The sequence below is a fragment of the Oncorhynchus keta genome, chromosome 29 (assembly GCF_023373465.1).
Source record: "Oncorhynchus keta strain PuntledgeMale-10-30-2019 chromosome 29, Oket_V2, whole genome shotgun sequence".
Taxonomy (NCBI): Eukaryota; Metazoa; Chordata; class Actinopteri; order Salmoniformes; family Salmonidae; genus Oncorhynchus; species Oncorhynchus keta.
In genome coordinates this window covers 17372760-17388658 of record NC_068449.1, presented here as the reverse complement: position 1 = coordinate 17388658, position 15899 = coordinate 17372760, and the positions used below count along the sequence as shown (strand labels likewise).

The 15899-nt window shown below is 40.3% G+C and overlaps 2 protein-coding genes across 8 annotated transcripts in view; both read left to right on the top strand.

Moving 5' to 3' along the window:
* The window catches only part of LOC118362359 (connector enhancer of kinase suppressor of ras 3-like), a 79450-nt gene extending 78069 nt beyond the window's left edge, over positions 1-1381 (top strand). For all 5 annotated transcript variants that reach the window (XM_035742625.1, XM_035742627.2, XM_035742624.2 and 2 more), the window contains one exon: positions 234-1381. In XM_035742625.1, coding sequence (XP_035598518.1) covers positions 234-440 — 207 coding nt within the window. In that variant the 3' untranslated portion in view covers positions 441-1381. The remainder of the gene's footprint in view (positions 1-233) is intronic.
* Positions 1382-1555: 174 nt separating this feature from the next.
* LOC118362358 (SR-related and CTD-associated factor 8-like) overlaps positions 1556-15899 on the top strand; it is a 51009-nt gene continuing 36665 nt past the window's right edge. Inside the window, exons 1-3 of one of the 3 annotated variants that reach the window (XM_035742621.2) lie at positions 1645-1712; positions 5095-5178; positions 7045-7136. Coding sequence is in view for 1 of the 3 variants with exons in the window: in XM_035742620.2 (XP_035598513.1) it covers positions 1683-1712; positions 5095-5178 (114 nt within the window). In the remaining 2 variants the exon portion in view is untranslated. Of the gene's footprint in view, positions 1713-5094; positions 5179-7044; positions 7137-15899 lie in introns of all 3 variants that reach the window. The other 2 variants (XM_035742622.2, XM_035742620.2) reach the window with 2 other exon arrangements.

The following is a 15899-nucleotide window of genomic DNA, read 5'->3' as shown; positions in this document are numbered from 1 at the left end:
GTATATCCGCCAACTTGACTAGAATTATTGTATGCTTTTGTTTTTATCAGATTATCACCACATAGGTGGCAGTATCAAATTGTTGTCCTTGTTTTCTGCAGAAATTGTATGTGCTATTTATGCATCATTTTGAATAGTATTGCAAGTATTGAGACTCTTGAGCATAGTTACTCTCTCTCACTCTCTCTCTCTCACTCACACTCTCTCTCTTTCTCTCTTCCCCTTTGACTCAGGCCAAGGAGGCAGACCTGTTGACCATCGAGCAGGTGCTGTCAGACCCTGACCTCACCTCGCCCAGATTCAGGGAATGGAAAGACGCCAACACACCCTTGCTCCAGGAGATCTGTCTCAAGCATGTACACCAGGTGGCAGCACAGGTAGAGCCCTCCGCAGCAACAGCCAATGCCATCGCTGTCTCCTTTGTGGAGACCAGTTTATAAGGGAGTAGGATGAAGTTGCCCCTAAACACGGATCTAATGTCAGTTTTGAGTTTCTCCCACTAATGCTTATGAATAGGATTTGGGATGGATGAGCTGATTGTGGACCTGTGCCCAAGGGCAACTTTTACTCAGAGCATTTTATAAGACTCACTGCCATTGTCTACCCATAACCCAGTAGCACTAATCGTTGTACTTAGGCTGCGTTTTTATCAAACTATATACAATAGGAAGCAGCTCATGTTGTCTTGCCACTAAGTGGACTCATGATAAGAATAGTGTATATATATTTTTAAAGTTCTTAAATGGAGTTGATGCAAACATTTGGTTGATTGGATTAAATTATATGGTTTTATATTGTTAATGTTGTAATTTATCTTTTTATGTTTAGAGATCTAACAATTTTCAGTTTTTTTTCAATTCTGTTTTAATGTGTACAGTATTTGTGTTTGCTTGTTTTTGTGGTATTTTAAGTAGTGAGTGATGGAACATTGGGTACATGTGAACCAACTCTCAGAAAATGTATTTCCAAGTGTTTATTTTGCAACATGGTCAGTAGCCCATAGGACAAGGTTTTATTTTCTAACAGTGCCACAGACATGCACTAGTACTGCCTTTACTAGTACTGTGACTTAGACTTATCTTGTTTACATTAGGATCATGATACTTTTGTGGGTTTGCTTAGATACATTTTCATTCAACATTGCTGTATGTGATAGATGTTACATTCAGATCCATGGAGATGTTGTTATGCAATCATAACATTTTGTGCCAGCAACAATGCATCACAAATTGTAATTGAGATGATTTAGCTGTGGTAAATATTTTAAATAAAATAATTGTACATAAGTGTAAGGTGTGTGCAATTCTATATTTTCATTGGTAAATTGTCATGAATTGCCTGTAAGAGTATTAAAGCGTTTAAATGCTCTGCGTTATACATATATTTGTGTCTTTGTATTTTATTCCTCTGACAGTGTGCTTTTTTTGAATAAACTATCGAGGTGTTATAGTATTTTTTGGCCACGAGTCGTCGCCAATTACTTTAATTTGTCTACTGGACCTGCAATGCCAATGTGTGACACTAGGGTTCGCTGGTTTCTGTGTACTGTTCGTATTGGATTTCGTTGTGGTTGTGCGCCATATTGGCAATTTCCTCCATCTCACCAAGCCAGAGCATGTATGCATCAAGCCGGTTGTTGAGAACAATATAAACATTTGACAGCGAACACAAAATACAACACCATGGAGGCAGTCAAAACATTCAACGACGAGGTTTGTATGATTTCTCCCCCATTTCAATGGAAGTGACTGTTAGCGTATTGTATGATTGGCGTCAAGTAGAAAATGGGGAGAAGGGCAACAAGATACAAGGCCTCATCCTTTCAGTAGACACTGTTTGCTTCGCCTATGAATATTTACCACCCATTTAGTATTTGTACGTGTAAGCGAAGCTGTCTCGTCATTTGGTCAGAAATAACTACGCTAAATTATGCTAACTGTAGGTAGGTACTGTACCAACTACTGTACTGTTAGCCACATTGTAATCTGGCAGAGTGCGCTAAGAATGTTTAGCTAATGTTAGTTAGCTGACGTAATAGCTAAACTCACTCAGCGAAGCAAACTCAAAAAGCGTAAAAATAACTAGCTTACAACCCGTGTACACCGCCCAATCTTATTTAGTTAACTAGTTCATTTCTTAGCTCGCCAGCAAACCTTCACAGTTGAATGTGACAGCTAACTAACAATGTTAGCCAAGCTGTGCCTAGCAAGGCCGGGTAAAATGGCTAACGTTAGCCAGGTAGCTAATGTTATGTTTTAGCGTGGTGGCCGTGTGCAAGTTAGCTAGTAAATTATGCAGTAAACCAATAATTGACTTTGTACGACTAGGTACCTACACTATATGTAGAAAGTTAGCAAATATATTTTTAATCCAAATGTATTTTGCCTGGACATCGCGCGTGCGCCAGCGCCTTGCCAGTTTGCGCACACAATTCGTGCAGCCAAGAGTTCGAGTCACAATTCGTCTGACTGGAATGCAGTAATTCGATGGGACTTTTGGTTTCTCAAGTCCCAACTTTACATTTTCCTCATTCTTATTCTTCTGCACGCGACTCGTTTTAAACCATTTAAACTGGAAACAAAATTCAAACTTTAAAATGTGAAGACTGGTCTGGAATAGTGTGCTTGCATACAACTTTTTGATATTTATACATTTTAAACACTGTCTTTGTCCATATTAACTTTAATAGGCCTTTTTTCAACATGTTAAAGCTCCCCATTGTTACATAATCACTTCCAACACTCACTGTAAGCAATGCAACTTTTGACTCCTCAGCTTTGATCACTTCAAACGATTTAGACAAAAAAAAGCATCAACATTTTCTCTAACTACAGTACATTAGGAAAGTGTTCAGACCCCACGACCTTTTCCACATTTTGTTACTTAACAGCCTTATTCTGAAATGTTTGTATTTACCAATCTACACACAATGCTCCATGATGACAAAGCAAACACGTGTAGTTAGTCCCTTCCGGGATCCATGGGACATCCCTAACCTCCACCGTAACCCTAACCATTTTAAATGTCATATCCAATAGGGTATGGACCTCCCAAGAATCCCAGTTGGACCAATAACCAATTCAGACCTTTTCCACATTTTGTTGTGTTACAGCCTTACTCTAAAATGGATTAAATAGTTTCCCCCTCATTCATCTACACACAATACCCCACAATGACAGAACAAAAACAGGTTTTTATACATTTTTACAAATATATTTAAAAAATACATTTACATAAGTATTCAGACCCTTTCGTCAGTACTTTGTTGAAGCACCTTTGGCAGTGATTAAGTCCTTGAGTCTTCTTGTGTATGACGCTACATGCTTGGTATTTGGGGATATTTCTTTTCATTCCCAGCCTCCGTCCCCGCAGGAGGTCTTTTGCCTTTTGGTAGGCCATCATTGTAAATAAGAATTTGTTCTTAACTGACTTGCCTAGTTAAAGGTTAATTACAATAAAAAAATTAAATATCCTCCCAAGGTTGGATGGGGGAGTGTCGCTGCACAGCTATTTTCAGGTCTCCCCAGAGATGTATGATCGGGTTCACGTCCAGGCTATGGCTGGGCCAGTCAAGGTCTTACAGAGTCTTGTCCTGAAGCCACTCGTGCTTTGTCTTGGCTGTGTGCTTAGGGTCGTTGTCTTGTTGGAAGGTGAATATTCGCCCCAGTCAGGTCCTGAGCGCTGCAGAGCAGATTTTCATCAAGGGCCTCTGTACTTTGCTCCATTCATATTCTCCTCGATCCTGACTAGTCTCCCAGTCGCTGAAAAACCACCCCACAGCATGATGCTGCCACCACCATGCTTCACTGTACGGATGGTGCCAGGTTTCCTCCAGATGTGACGCTTGGCATTCAGGCCAAAGAGTTGAATCATCAGACTAGAGAATCTTTTTTCTCATGGTCAGAGTCTTTTAGGTCTTTTGGTGAACTCCAACTCCTTTCCAAATCATGTCCAATCAATTGAAATTACCACAGGTGGACTCCAATCAAGTTGTAGAAACACCTCAAGGATGATCAATGGAAACAGGATGCACCTGGGCTCAATTTCAAGTGGCATAGCTAAGGGTCTGAATAATTATGTTTACTCTACTCAGATTGCTTGTCAAAATATTTTTGATGCTGTATGTAATTTAACTATAAGCTTAAAGTGTGCATAAATTAACATGAGTTTGAATGAGAACCACTGAAATACAGAGGTGGCAATTCATAAAATAACTCACCAACAGTCAATCTTGAACTGTTCAAGCTAGGGACACCAAACCAACTTTCACATGTTCAGGCTATCCTAACTTTTCATCCACCTACTTTTTCAAATATACCCAGTCACCAACACTACCACTACTATGACATTTTCCAAAACCATAAATACTTTAATGCGGCTTTGCTTTAAATAGTACATTTAACATTTTTAAAATTCTACCACAACAATAATTTTTAAATGGTAAAGGAAGTCCCACTAATTGTACTTCATGTACAATTACCATCTAGTTCACACACAGCTATCTGGTTGAGAACTCTATAGCAATAATGCATGTCTAAACTAGTCATACAGTGCACAATTCAACTGGTGTTGAATTGTGGTGTAGCTTACTAGCTTGCTAGCTAGATAGCTAGATACTCATGATCTGGATAACGGACATGCAAAATTAGGACTGATGTTGCAACAAGCCTTACAACTGGGGATGTGGCCACATGACATGGTGTGCCTGTGTAGAATTACATAACATGAACCATTACATCAGATACCATCGACAACATACAGAAAATTAAAAGATCAGCATCATCCCCAATAGTATCAACACACAAACTACTTTTTCAGCTACTGAAAAAAACAAGTAAATAGTAGACTGGTGGCTATTTCTTGATTGATCTTTGTGTTCATAATAAAGGAAGCCCCAAGTGTCTTAAAACACTTGACTACACTCCTTCCCTGGCCTATGTAGCCTACTGTACAAATTCTTCAAATGCATTTCAAGTTAAATATTTGCCATTTCTCTGAAGCCTTAGCCCTTATAATTATTTCTTGTCTGATTTAATGACTGTATATTATATTAGATGTTTAAACGGTTTGTTTCCATCGCTTTTTGTGTTTCAGCTCTACTCTCTGAATGAGTACAAGCCTCCGATCTCCAAGGCCAAGATGACCAATATTACCAAGTCTGCAATAAAAGCTATAAAAGTAAGTATGTAGAAATGAATGAAAAGAGACAGAGTTGGGTTGATTGCGGACAGGGAGCCTCTTTCCCAGCTATACAATGATTGGGTTTCAATCAATCCTTGTCTTACCCAAACTAACTAAGCTCCTAGTCATTCTGACATGTTCATGCAATGCACTCTTTGGTTAATTTGCATAAACTGATAAAACCCAATCTTTGGAAGTAATACAAATGTCAGCCGGTGTGTTTGGGAGTTTACCAGTCGTCCAATTCACTCTAACCAAAAGATATGTATATAACACTTTCAGCCATTCATTTAAAAAAATTAATGCAGCGCCTTTTTGTCAGACTGGCCAATTCTGTGTCATTTGTATTTGATAACACTAATTTCAAAATGCGTCATAAACTGTGCTGTCACTAACGCTGGTATAACATGCTTATAATTAGGCCTGATGAAATACAGTTGAAGATGCCACTGAAGATTGTGCCACAATGTTGATCATTCCGTTTGAGGTGGTAGCTACTTACCAGTAGCTACGTAGATAAGCTAAATGTTTGGTTGGTAATGGAGAGTTTGTTACACTTTTCCTGTGAATCCATGCATTTTCCTCCAACTGAGAGCACTATCTGTAAGCCTAATTATAATAGTGTGCTACTGTCAGGTGTTGTTGGCAGTACTTAAACTCCAACTTGTGTTCGCCACGGCGCAAACATTGTTCTCAAATAGAAGCGATTGTATTTTCTTATGCTAGATAGTAATTTACTTCTGCTGTCTGAGTTAGTAAGAGCATGAATAAAACACCAGGACGGGTGAACTTATGAGTGCTTCAATAGGCCTAAATGACAACCTTATTTCTCATGAGATCTCACCTTTTATGGTATCTGTTCAAGTCCTCTTGTTTTCTTTCCATACTGGAATGACAGACAGTGCCTAATGCTGATTACTAGAAATGGGTGGAAACACTAGTGTAAGCAGATTTTTAGCTTGACATGCAGATTGATGCTGATAAGCTGCTTCTCTTTGATTGGACATTTCATATACCTTCATAACCTTTGATGGTAGATTGTGTTGCCAGCTCATGCCCAGCCATACTTTGATAACTCATCTGTGAAGTTAGTTAGTGTCTGTGATGTGAGCCCAGACACCACAGGATGTGTGTTGCTCTCTGAATAGAGAGACAACCAGTTGACAGGCTCTCCTGGGTTTTGCATGGCATGTTAGACAGTAGGAGTAGCTTTTCACTCTGGGGGGCATCATCTATTGCAGAGCATTACTCAAACTTCTACCAAAAACAAACACAGGCAATGAACATTCAGGAGACAGAGGAGAAAAGGGAGATTAACATAGCATCAACTTTGGAAATGTAGTCACAGCACAAAATATGCTTTCTTTTTTGTATTGGCTACAATCTAAGAAGGATGTCCTCTTCCTAAGGGCTCCCATACTTTGAAGTGCTAGTAATTCACTGCTGGCTGAAACCTTGAACCAAACTCTTTCATAGTAGTCATCTGTATGCATCCTAATCAATCATTTCCTGGGTAGTTACACTTAAACAGAAAGAATCCTTGACTTTCAAGTCATAGACCAATCTTACAAAGACATCTTATCGCTAAAATAATCTTATCGCTCGTTGTCTTCTCCATCTTTCCAATGTCTTTTGCTATACCTCTCGCAGATTTCTCTCAGTCTCTATGAACAGCTCCTTTACCTTTTAACAACGGATAACAAAATAAGCTGTACCACGATGAAGTGCATTGTTAACCACTTTTGGGGATGGTCAATCAATGTTTATTTTTGTTTTGTTTTTTGAATCTGTACGAATTAGTGTGATCTTGGTGTTGCTGTGCCTGTGTTGCCTGTGAATAACTCCTGTTTCCCCTTCCCTCAGCAGCTCTCGCAGCTCCCCCAAAGCACTGAAAGTGAAGCAGGAGGATGGGGTGGAGAGAGTAACAGAGATAAGGGAACCCCTAACCAGCTTAGGTAGGAGATGGGCTGTTTCAAACAAGGAACATGGAAGAAGCCAAACCAAGGAGACACAAATGTCTCCCTCATAGAGAGAGCTTGGGATGGCTGGGGCGCTCTTTGCTCCTCGAGTCCCTGCTCTCTACCCCAGCAACACTTTCTCTTTTCTCTGGCTTTCATACGTGGTTCAGTTCTGACTGAGGTAGAACAGAGTTGAATAGACCGAGCTGTTTCGGGCTCTTTTTAAGTTGTTTGAACTTGAAAAGTTGTCCATCAGTGTTCTGTCTGTAGTGTAGGCTAAATAATGTTATGCAGGTGTCTGAGTTAAACTGCCCAGCTACTGTTTCCCCACTTCTTTAGAGTCTGTTAGACCAAGGTGGACTAAGAATGGTATCTTATTTAAAATCCTGTTACTAATGCAAAGTAGCTGTTTGAAGCCATGCATTGCACAGTGGTGGTGGTCACCGTTGGCATCAGAACAATACTGCAGATGAAGGGGATGTTTTATCACTGACAGATGAAACATGTTGTTAGTTCTCCATGAGTAATGGTACAGTGCCTTCGGAAAGTATTCAGACCACTTGACTTTTCCACATTTTGCTACGTTACAGCCTTATTCTAAAATGGATTCAATAAAACATGTTCCTCATCAATCTACACACAATACCCTGTAATGGCAAAGCGAAAATAGTTTTTTAGAAATGTTTGTAAATGTATAATATATATATTTTTCTAATACCTTATTTACATAGGTATTTAGACCCTTTGCTATTAGACTCGAAATTGAGCTCAGGTGCATCCTGTTTCCATTGATCTTCCTTGAGATGGACTCAAATCAAGTTGTAGAAACATCTGTTGTAAATTCAATTGATTGGAGATGATTTGGAAAGGCACACACCTGTCTATATAAGGTCCCACAGTTGACAGTGCACGTCAGAGCAAAAACCAAGCCATCAGGTCGAAGGAATTGTGTATAGAGCTCCGAGACACGATTGTGTCGAGGCACAGATCTGGGGAAGGGTTCCAAAAAATGTCTGCAGCATTGAAGGTCTCCAAGAACATAGTGTTCTCCGTAATTCTTAAATGGAAGGAGTTTGGAACCACCAAGACTCTTCCTAGAGCTGGCCGCCCGGCCAAACTGAGAAATCGGGGGAGAAGGGAGGTGACCAAGAACCCGGTGGTCACTCTGACAGAGCTCCAGAGTTCCTCGGTGGCGATGGGAGAATCTTCCAGAAGGACAACCATCTCTGCAGCACTCCGCCAATCAGTTCTTTATGGAAGAGTGGCCAGGCGGAAGCCACTCCTCAGTTAAAGGCACATGACAGCCCACTTGGAGTTTACTAAAAGGCACCTAAAGACTCTCAGACCATGAGAAACAAGATTCTCTGGTCTGATGAAACCAAGATTCAACTCTTTGGCCTGAATGCCAAGCTTCACGTCTGTAGGAAACCTAGCCCCATCCCTACGGTGAAGCGTAGTGGTGGCAGAATCATTCTGTGGGGAGGTTTTTCAGCGGCATGGACTGGGAGACAGGATCAAGGGAAAGATGAACAGAGCAATGTACATAGATTCTTGATAAAAACCTGCTCTAGAGCGCCCAGGACCTCAGACTGGGGTGAAGGTTTGCCTTCCAACAAGACACAGCCAAGAGGAGGAGTGGCTTTGGGACAAATCTCTGAATGTCCTTGAGGCCCAGTCAGAGCCCGGACTTAAACCCAATCAAACATCTCTAGAGACCTGATAATAGCTGCGCCGGGGCTCCCCATCCAACCTGACAAAGCTTGAGAGGATCTGCAGAGAAGAATGGGAGAAACTCCCCAAATACAGGTGTGCCACGCTTGTAGTGGCATACCCAAGAATACTTGAGGCTGTAATCGTTTTCAAAGGTGCTTCAACAAAGTACTGATTAAAGAGTCTGAATACGTACACTACCGTTCAAAAGTTTGGGGTCACTTAGAAATGTCCTTGTTTTTGAAAGAAAGGCCATTTTTTTGTCCATTAAAATAACATCAAATTGATCAGACATATAGTGTAGACATTGTTAATGTTGTAAAGGACTATTGTAGCTGGAAAAGGCAGATGTTTTAAAATAGAATATCTTCATAGGCGTACAGAGGCCCATTATCAGAAACCATCACTCATGTGTACCAATGGCACATTGTGTTAGCTAATCCAAGTTTATCATTTTAAAAGGCTAATTAAAAGGCTAATAACTGGCCTTCTTTAGACTAGTTGAGTATCTGGAGCATCAGCATTTGTGGGTTCGATTACAGGCTTAAAATGGCCAGAAACAAAGAGCTTCTGAAACTTGTCAGTCTATTCTTGTTCTGAGAAATGAAGGCTATTCCATGCGAGAAATGTCCAAGAAACTGAAGATCTCGTACAACGCTGTGTACCACTCCATTCACAGAACAGCGCAAATTGGCTCTAACCAGAATAGAAAGAGGAGTGGGAGGCCCCGGTGCACAACTGAGCAAGAGGACAAGTACATTAGAGTGTCTAGTTTGAGAAACAGACGCCTCAAGTCCTCAACTGGCAGCGTCATTAAAAAGTATACGCAAAACACCAGTCTCAACGTCAACAGTGAAGAAGCGACTCCGGGATGCTGGCCTTCTAGGCAGTTGCAAAGAAAAAGCCATAAGGCCAGCATCCCGGGGAATTGTGTGTAGATTGATAAGGGGATACCGCCATTTTTAAATAAGGCTGTAACGTAACAAAATGTGGAAAAACTCAAGGGGTCTGAATACTTTCTGAATACACTATGTTGTTTGTAGTTTTGAAATAGTCAGGCTGGCATGGCTTGATGTTCATTGGGGATGTAGTGCTGCCGAAGTGCGAGGGAGCAGCTTTCCTGCACTTTTTTCAAATTGAGAATACACCGAGCTGGTAAAATATTTCTGAAAAATTATTTCTGAAGCTGAATCAATGTCCCTCAAGATCACATGATGATGAATTTGAGTATTTTACATAACAGAACCGAACAGAATAGCATAGTAGGCCTAACGTTAATTTCTAGTGAGATTTTAGGAGCTGAAGCTGAGTAGTCGCATTTCTTTTCTCATTCGGCCAAAACTCAGCAGAGTCCGCCACTGGGCAGGATATATGCTTTGATTAAAACAAACACCATCAGCTGTAATTCGCTCACGAAGCAGTAATTCAAGAACATCTACATGTTCCCATGAAGCCTGAGATCAAATGATTGTAAATTGTCATTTTTGATTGACAGTGATAATGGCCTATTTTGAAATAATGTATGCCTAACTTGATGTTTGGGGGTATAGAAAATTAAATTTTCTTGAGACAATATGTATTGCCATAGGCAGACGTTGCAATTGGAGGATGAATTTAATGCATGTTATATATAATATATATAATTATATTCAACAGACTGTCTGTATAAACTTTGAGAAATTATACTTTTTTTTTTAGGAGATCCCGTACCTAAAAAAAGAATGTCACTACACCACTGGTGTTCAAGAAAAGAGAAAGGGGGACAGCTAGTCAGTTGTACAACTGAATGCATTCAACTGAAACGTGTCTTCCACATTTAACCCAACCCCTCTGAATCACAGAGGTGCGGGGGGGCTGCCATAATCAACATTCACGTCTTCAGCGCCCGGGGAACAGTGGGTTAAATGCCTTGCTCAGGGACAGACTGACACATTTTTACCTTGTCATCTCGGGGATTCGATTGAGCAACCTTTTGGATTCTGGCCCAAAGCTCTAACCACTAAATTGTAGTCTGTTGTCAGGAGATTCCTTCTAGTGATGGGGCAAACATTGCCACCCCCTTACTGATAGTTATAGATGCCCAGTTTCCCTTATGGCTCAGTTCAGGTGCCTGCATACACCATAGACATATTCATAATTTACACAGACACACAGTTTGCTCAGACAGATCCCGTTCAGAGAGGCAGCAGATTTGAGTTCAGAATGGAAAATTAATGTGTTTATGCAATAAATGTTAGTGCATCGAAGACTCGTTTGCTAGTTTCAACTCAACCAGCCATCCAGTCTTCAGTCAGCTGTTCGCAAAAATAAAATCTTCATCCATAATTGTCAGTTATAAGGAAATTGTGCCAGCCCTAGTTACATATTGGAATATTATTTTTGATTATGTATCTTATTGTTTTGACAATATTGCAATTTAAAAAATTGCACTAGTTGGCTGTATCTGCACCAAAACTCCTGTATTTTTCCTTCATAGCTTGTTGTCATCTTCTTTTTAAATAGGGAGCCAATTTGTTTTCAGCGTTTTTGTTTCAGCTATTATTTTTGTTGTTGCATGGGACAGCTTACATATAGTGAGCAATATGTTTGGAACGTTGAATCGCAATAAAATCCCACTATCGAATCGCAATACATATAGAATTGTGAGAATCCCAATACTTATTGTATTGCCACAGTCGTATCATTTTAATATAGTATCATGAGGTCCCTGGCAATTCACAGCCCTAATTCCTGCACACTGCACTAACAAGGGATACCTTTTTGCTAGCATTGTGCAGACATTTCAGCCTTTCAACCAGAGGAGGCTGGTGGGGGCAGCTATAGAAGGCTGTGCTCATTGTAATGGCTGGAATGGTATAGCAAACATATGGAAACCACGTTTTGCTCTGTTTTAATTATTCCCTTCCAGCCATTACAATGAGCCTGTCGTCATATAGCTCTTACCTCCTGTCGAAAGACCGAAACCAAAGTATCATAAGTTATACTTTGCAAGAGCAGTGCGCGGGAGTTTTTTTGCAAATCTACAATGCACCGGTCCTTCTGTAGCTCAGTTGGTAGAGCATGGCGCTTGTAACGCCAGGGTAGTGGGTTCGATTCCCGGGACCACCCATACGTAGAATGTATGCACACATGACTGTAAGTCGCTTTGGATAAAAGCGTCTGCTAAATGGCATATATTATTATTATTATTACCTACGAATAATGTACTCCGATTGTCTGTGCCTTTCACTTCAAATTCCTGTGGATGTGCATTCTACTGCTCTACTCTTAAACACTGCTGCTCTGCCTTGACACAAGGCTCAACTTCCTCAGTAAACATCCAGCTGTAGATATGGATAAATGTTGACATTGTAAACACTTACAAGGGAATTTCTCTATTATTCCCAAAGCCTGGCGCATTGAATGGAAGTTGTAGTTAGTTGTATGCTCAGTCACACAATATGTTTGGGCAGGATATTTGATGCAGATATAACATCTTGTTTTGATGTACGCTAGATTCAATTTATGAGCTACTGTCAGAGCCTATACTTAGTAAGCCAATATCCGACAGCTGAAGTTGTATTAGCCAGTATTGAGAGTAATGCGGGTCAAAGGTGACCTAAATATCTCTGAACCCTTGAAACATGTAGTCTACAAAATGATTGTAGTACAGCAACAATGATCAGAGTAGGCGGAGGCCTCTTTGCTTGGGAGTCTTGGTCAGTTTGTTTAGTCTTAGCAGTTTTGAAGAACTTGAAACAGTCTACTCAGGCTGAAAGATAAGCAAGATAATTTTATTGGAATACAGCATTGAGAGAAGAACCTTACATGTCAGTTAATTTATTTAACATGTATTTGGGTCTCTTCTTAATTGGTGTGATGCTGCAGAATATTAGTTCAGCAATTGTTTAGCTATCAAGTCTCAAGTTAGTCAGCTTCATAATAGTTCTAACAAATGCATAATCAGTGGCTACAGCATGAGCAGCAGATGAGTCATGTCAAGTTTCTTCCATAAGAACTCTCCACACAACACAGCCATTTCAGGCTGCTTCAATTATTAGCTGACTGTAGCCATTCATACGCTTCATTACTTTGTTACTCAAAAATGTTGCTGAATAAGCACTGCATATGCTGCTCCCAATTGCTTTCATATAACCATAGTAACATTGTGCTTCAGCACTAGACTTGGGCGGTATCCAGATTGTCATACCTTCATTCTGACCTTGTGCCATCCCTGGATATTCGTTAATACCAGCACTGAACCCAAGGGGTGCTATTTTCACTCCGAATGTTAGCAATAATAACAGGTACATGTAAAATCCCATAGTGAATTCTAGCTAAATGCTAACGAATGCGTGCAAACATTTCATATAGTCTCTGATATAAACTATTTGCAGGACAGACATTCCAGCTCATAAAGTTATTCAAGGAACTCAAAATGCTACTCACTGTTTGCGGCACAGACAAAACGAATATTAGATGGCAAGGCTACTAAGTTAGCAAACCAAATGCACAACTGCAGAGAATTTAGCACATTTTAGAAAATTCACTTAAGTTATAAGATATCTAGCCGGCAAACATTTAGTTGTGAATTCCATACTCTAACTAGCTAAGCTAGCCATTTCAGATCGGTTACACTAGCCTAATCTCGGGAGTTGATAGGCTTGAAGTCATGAACAGCGCAATGCTTGAATCATTGCGAAGAGCTGCTGGCAAACGCACGAAAGTGCTGTTTGAATGAATGCTGGTGCCTGCCATCGCTCAGTCCTTCTGTAGCTCAGTTGGTAGAGCATGGCGCTTGTAACGCCAGGGTAGTGGGTTCGATCCCCGGGACCACCCATACGTAGAATGTATGCACACATGACTGTAAGTCGCTTTGGATAAAAGCGTCTGCTAAATGGCATATATTATATTATTATTATTATATTCAGTCAGACTACTCTATCAAATCATAGACTTAATTATAACATAATAACACACAGAAATACAAGCCGTAGGTCATTAATATGTTCAAATCCGGAAACTATCATTTCGAAAATAAAACGTTTATTCTTCCAGTGAAATACGGAACCGTTCCGTATTTTATCTAACGGGTGTCATCCATAAGTCTAAATATTCCTGTTACATTGCACAACCTTCAATGTTATGTCATAATTGCGTAAGATTCTGGAAAATTAGTTCGCAACGAGCCAGGCGGCCCAAACTGTTGCATATACCCTGACTCTGCATGCAATGAACGCAAGAGAAGCGACACAATTTCACCTGGTTAATATTGCCTGCTAACCTGGATTTCTTTTAGCTAAATATGCAGGTTTAAAAATATATACTTGTGTATTGATTTTAAGAAAGGCATTGATGTTAATGGTTAGGTACACGTTGGAGCAACGACAGTCCTTTTTCGCGAATGCGCACCGCAACGATTATATGCAACGCAGGACACGCTAGATAAACTAGTAATATCATCAACCATGTGTACTATACTGGCAGGTGCTGCCATGGAATGCTGTTGATACTGTACAATACTGGCAGGTGCTGCCATGGAATGCTTTTGGTACTATACTATACTGGCAAGTGCTGACATGGAATGTTGTTGATACTGTACTATACTGGCAGGTGCTGCCATGGAATGCTGTTGATACTGTACTATACTGGCAGGTGCTGACATGGAATGTTGTTGATACTGTACTATACTGGCAGGTGCTGCCATGGAATGCTGTTGGTACTGTACTATACTGGCAGGTGCTGCCATGGAATGCTGTTGATACTGTACTATACTGGCAGGTGCTGCCATGGAATGCTGTTGATACTGTACAATACTGGCAGGTGCTGCCATGGAATGCTTTTGATACTGTACTATACTGGCAGGTGCTGCCATGGAATGCTGTTGATACTGTACTATACTGGCAGGTGCTGACATGGAATGTTGTTGATACTGTACTATACTGGCAGGTGCTGCCATGGAATGCTGTTGGTACTGTACTATACTGGCAGGTGCTGCCATGGAATGCTGTTGATACTGTACTATACTGGCAGGTGCTGCCATGGAATGCTGTTGATACTGTACAATACTGGCAGGTGCTGCCATGGAATGCTTTTGGTACTGTACTATACTGACCGGTGCTACGTTGGAATGCCGTTAATACTGTACTATACCGGCAGGTGCTGCCATGGAATGCTGTTGATACTGTACTATATTGGCAGGTGCTGCCATGGAATGCCATTGGTACTGTACTATACTGGCAGGTGCTGCCATGGAATGCTGTTGATACTTTACTATACTGGCAGGTGCTGCCATGGAATGTTGTTGATACTGTACTATACTGGCAGGTGCTGCCATGGAGTGCTGTTGGTACTGTACTATACTGGCAGGTACTGCCATGGAATGCTTTGTTAGCAGCGAATATATGAAAATGATTTGACAGTCAATGAAAGGTATGCATATAGACAGACCTAGTGAATTGATATTTTTTAGAAGATTGTTCATGTTTGAGATATATGATGCAATGGGAAAGATATAGAGAACATTGAAACTGGATATTTTGACTGAAATTGAAAGTTGATGGAGAAAGCGTCAATGAAATGTCGCCAATTGTTAGGGCTGGCACAATTATCACATAATCATGTAACCAACAATTATGGGCAATAACCTTAGTTATTTTAGGGGGGGTTGTACTTTATTTTCAAGTAGATCTAGTTTATCGGATTAGCAGTTTCTCTTATTTTTACATAAAGTGAGTAAAGTTTGTGGCAATCATTATTCTAGCAGAACGGCAGGGTTGGGAAGAGAAGCGTCATTTCCTAAAGTTGCCAACAGTCAAAACTATTAGTTTTTGAGACAAGTGTCTTCAAATCTGTGTTGTATTTTGTAGGACATTTTTGAGCATTACAAGCTCAAAACATTTTTCAACAAAAATGACAATTGTGAAAATAACCGTGGCGATTTGCATGACAATTAGATACTAGCTATATAATCTTTATCCAAAATTCCATAATCGTCACAGCCTTACTTGTGTTACAATTTGAGCTTGAGCCACTCCTTGATCAGCCAGTTCTTGTCACAATGACATTTTT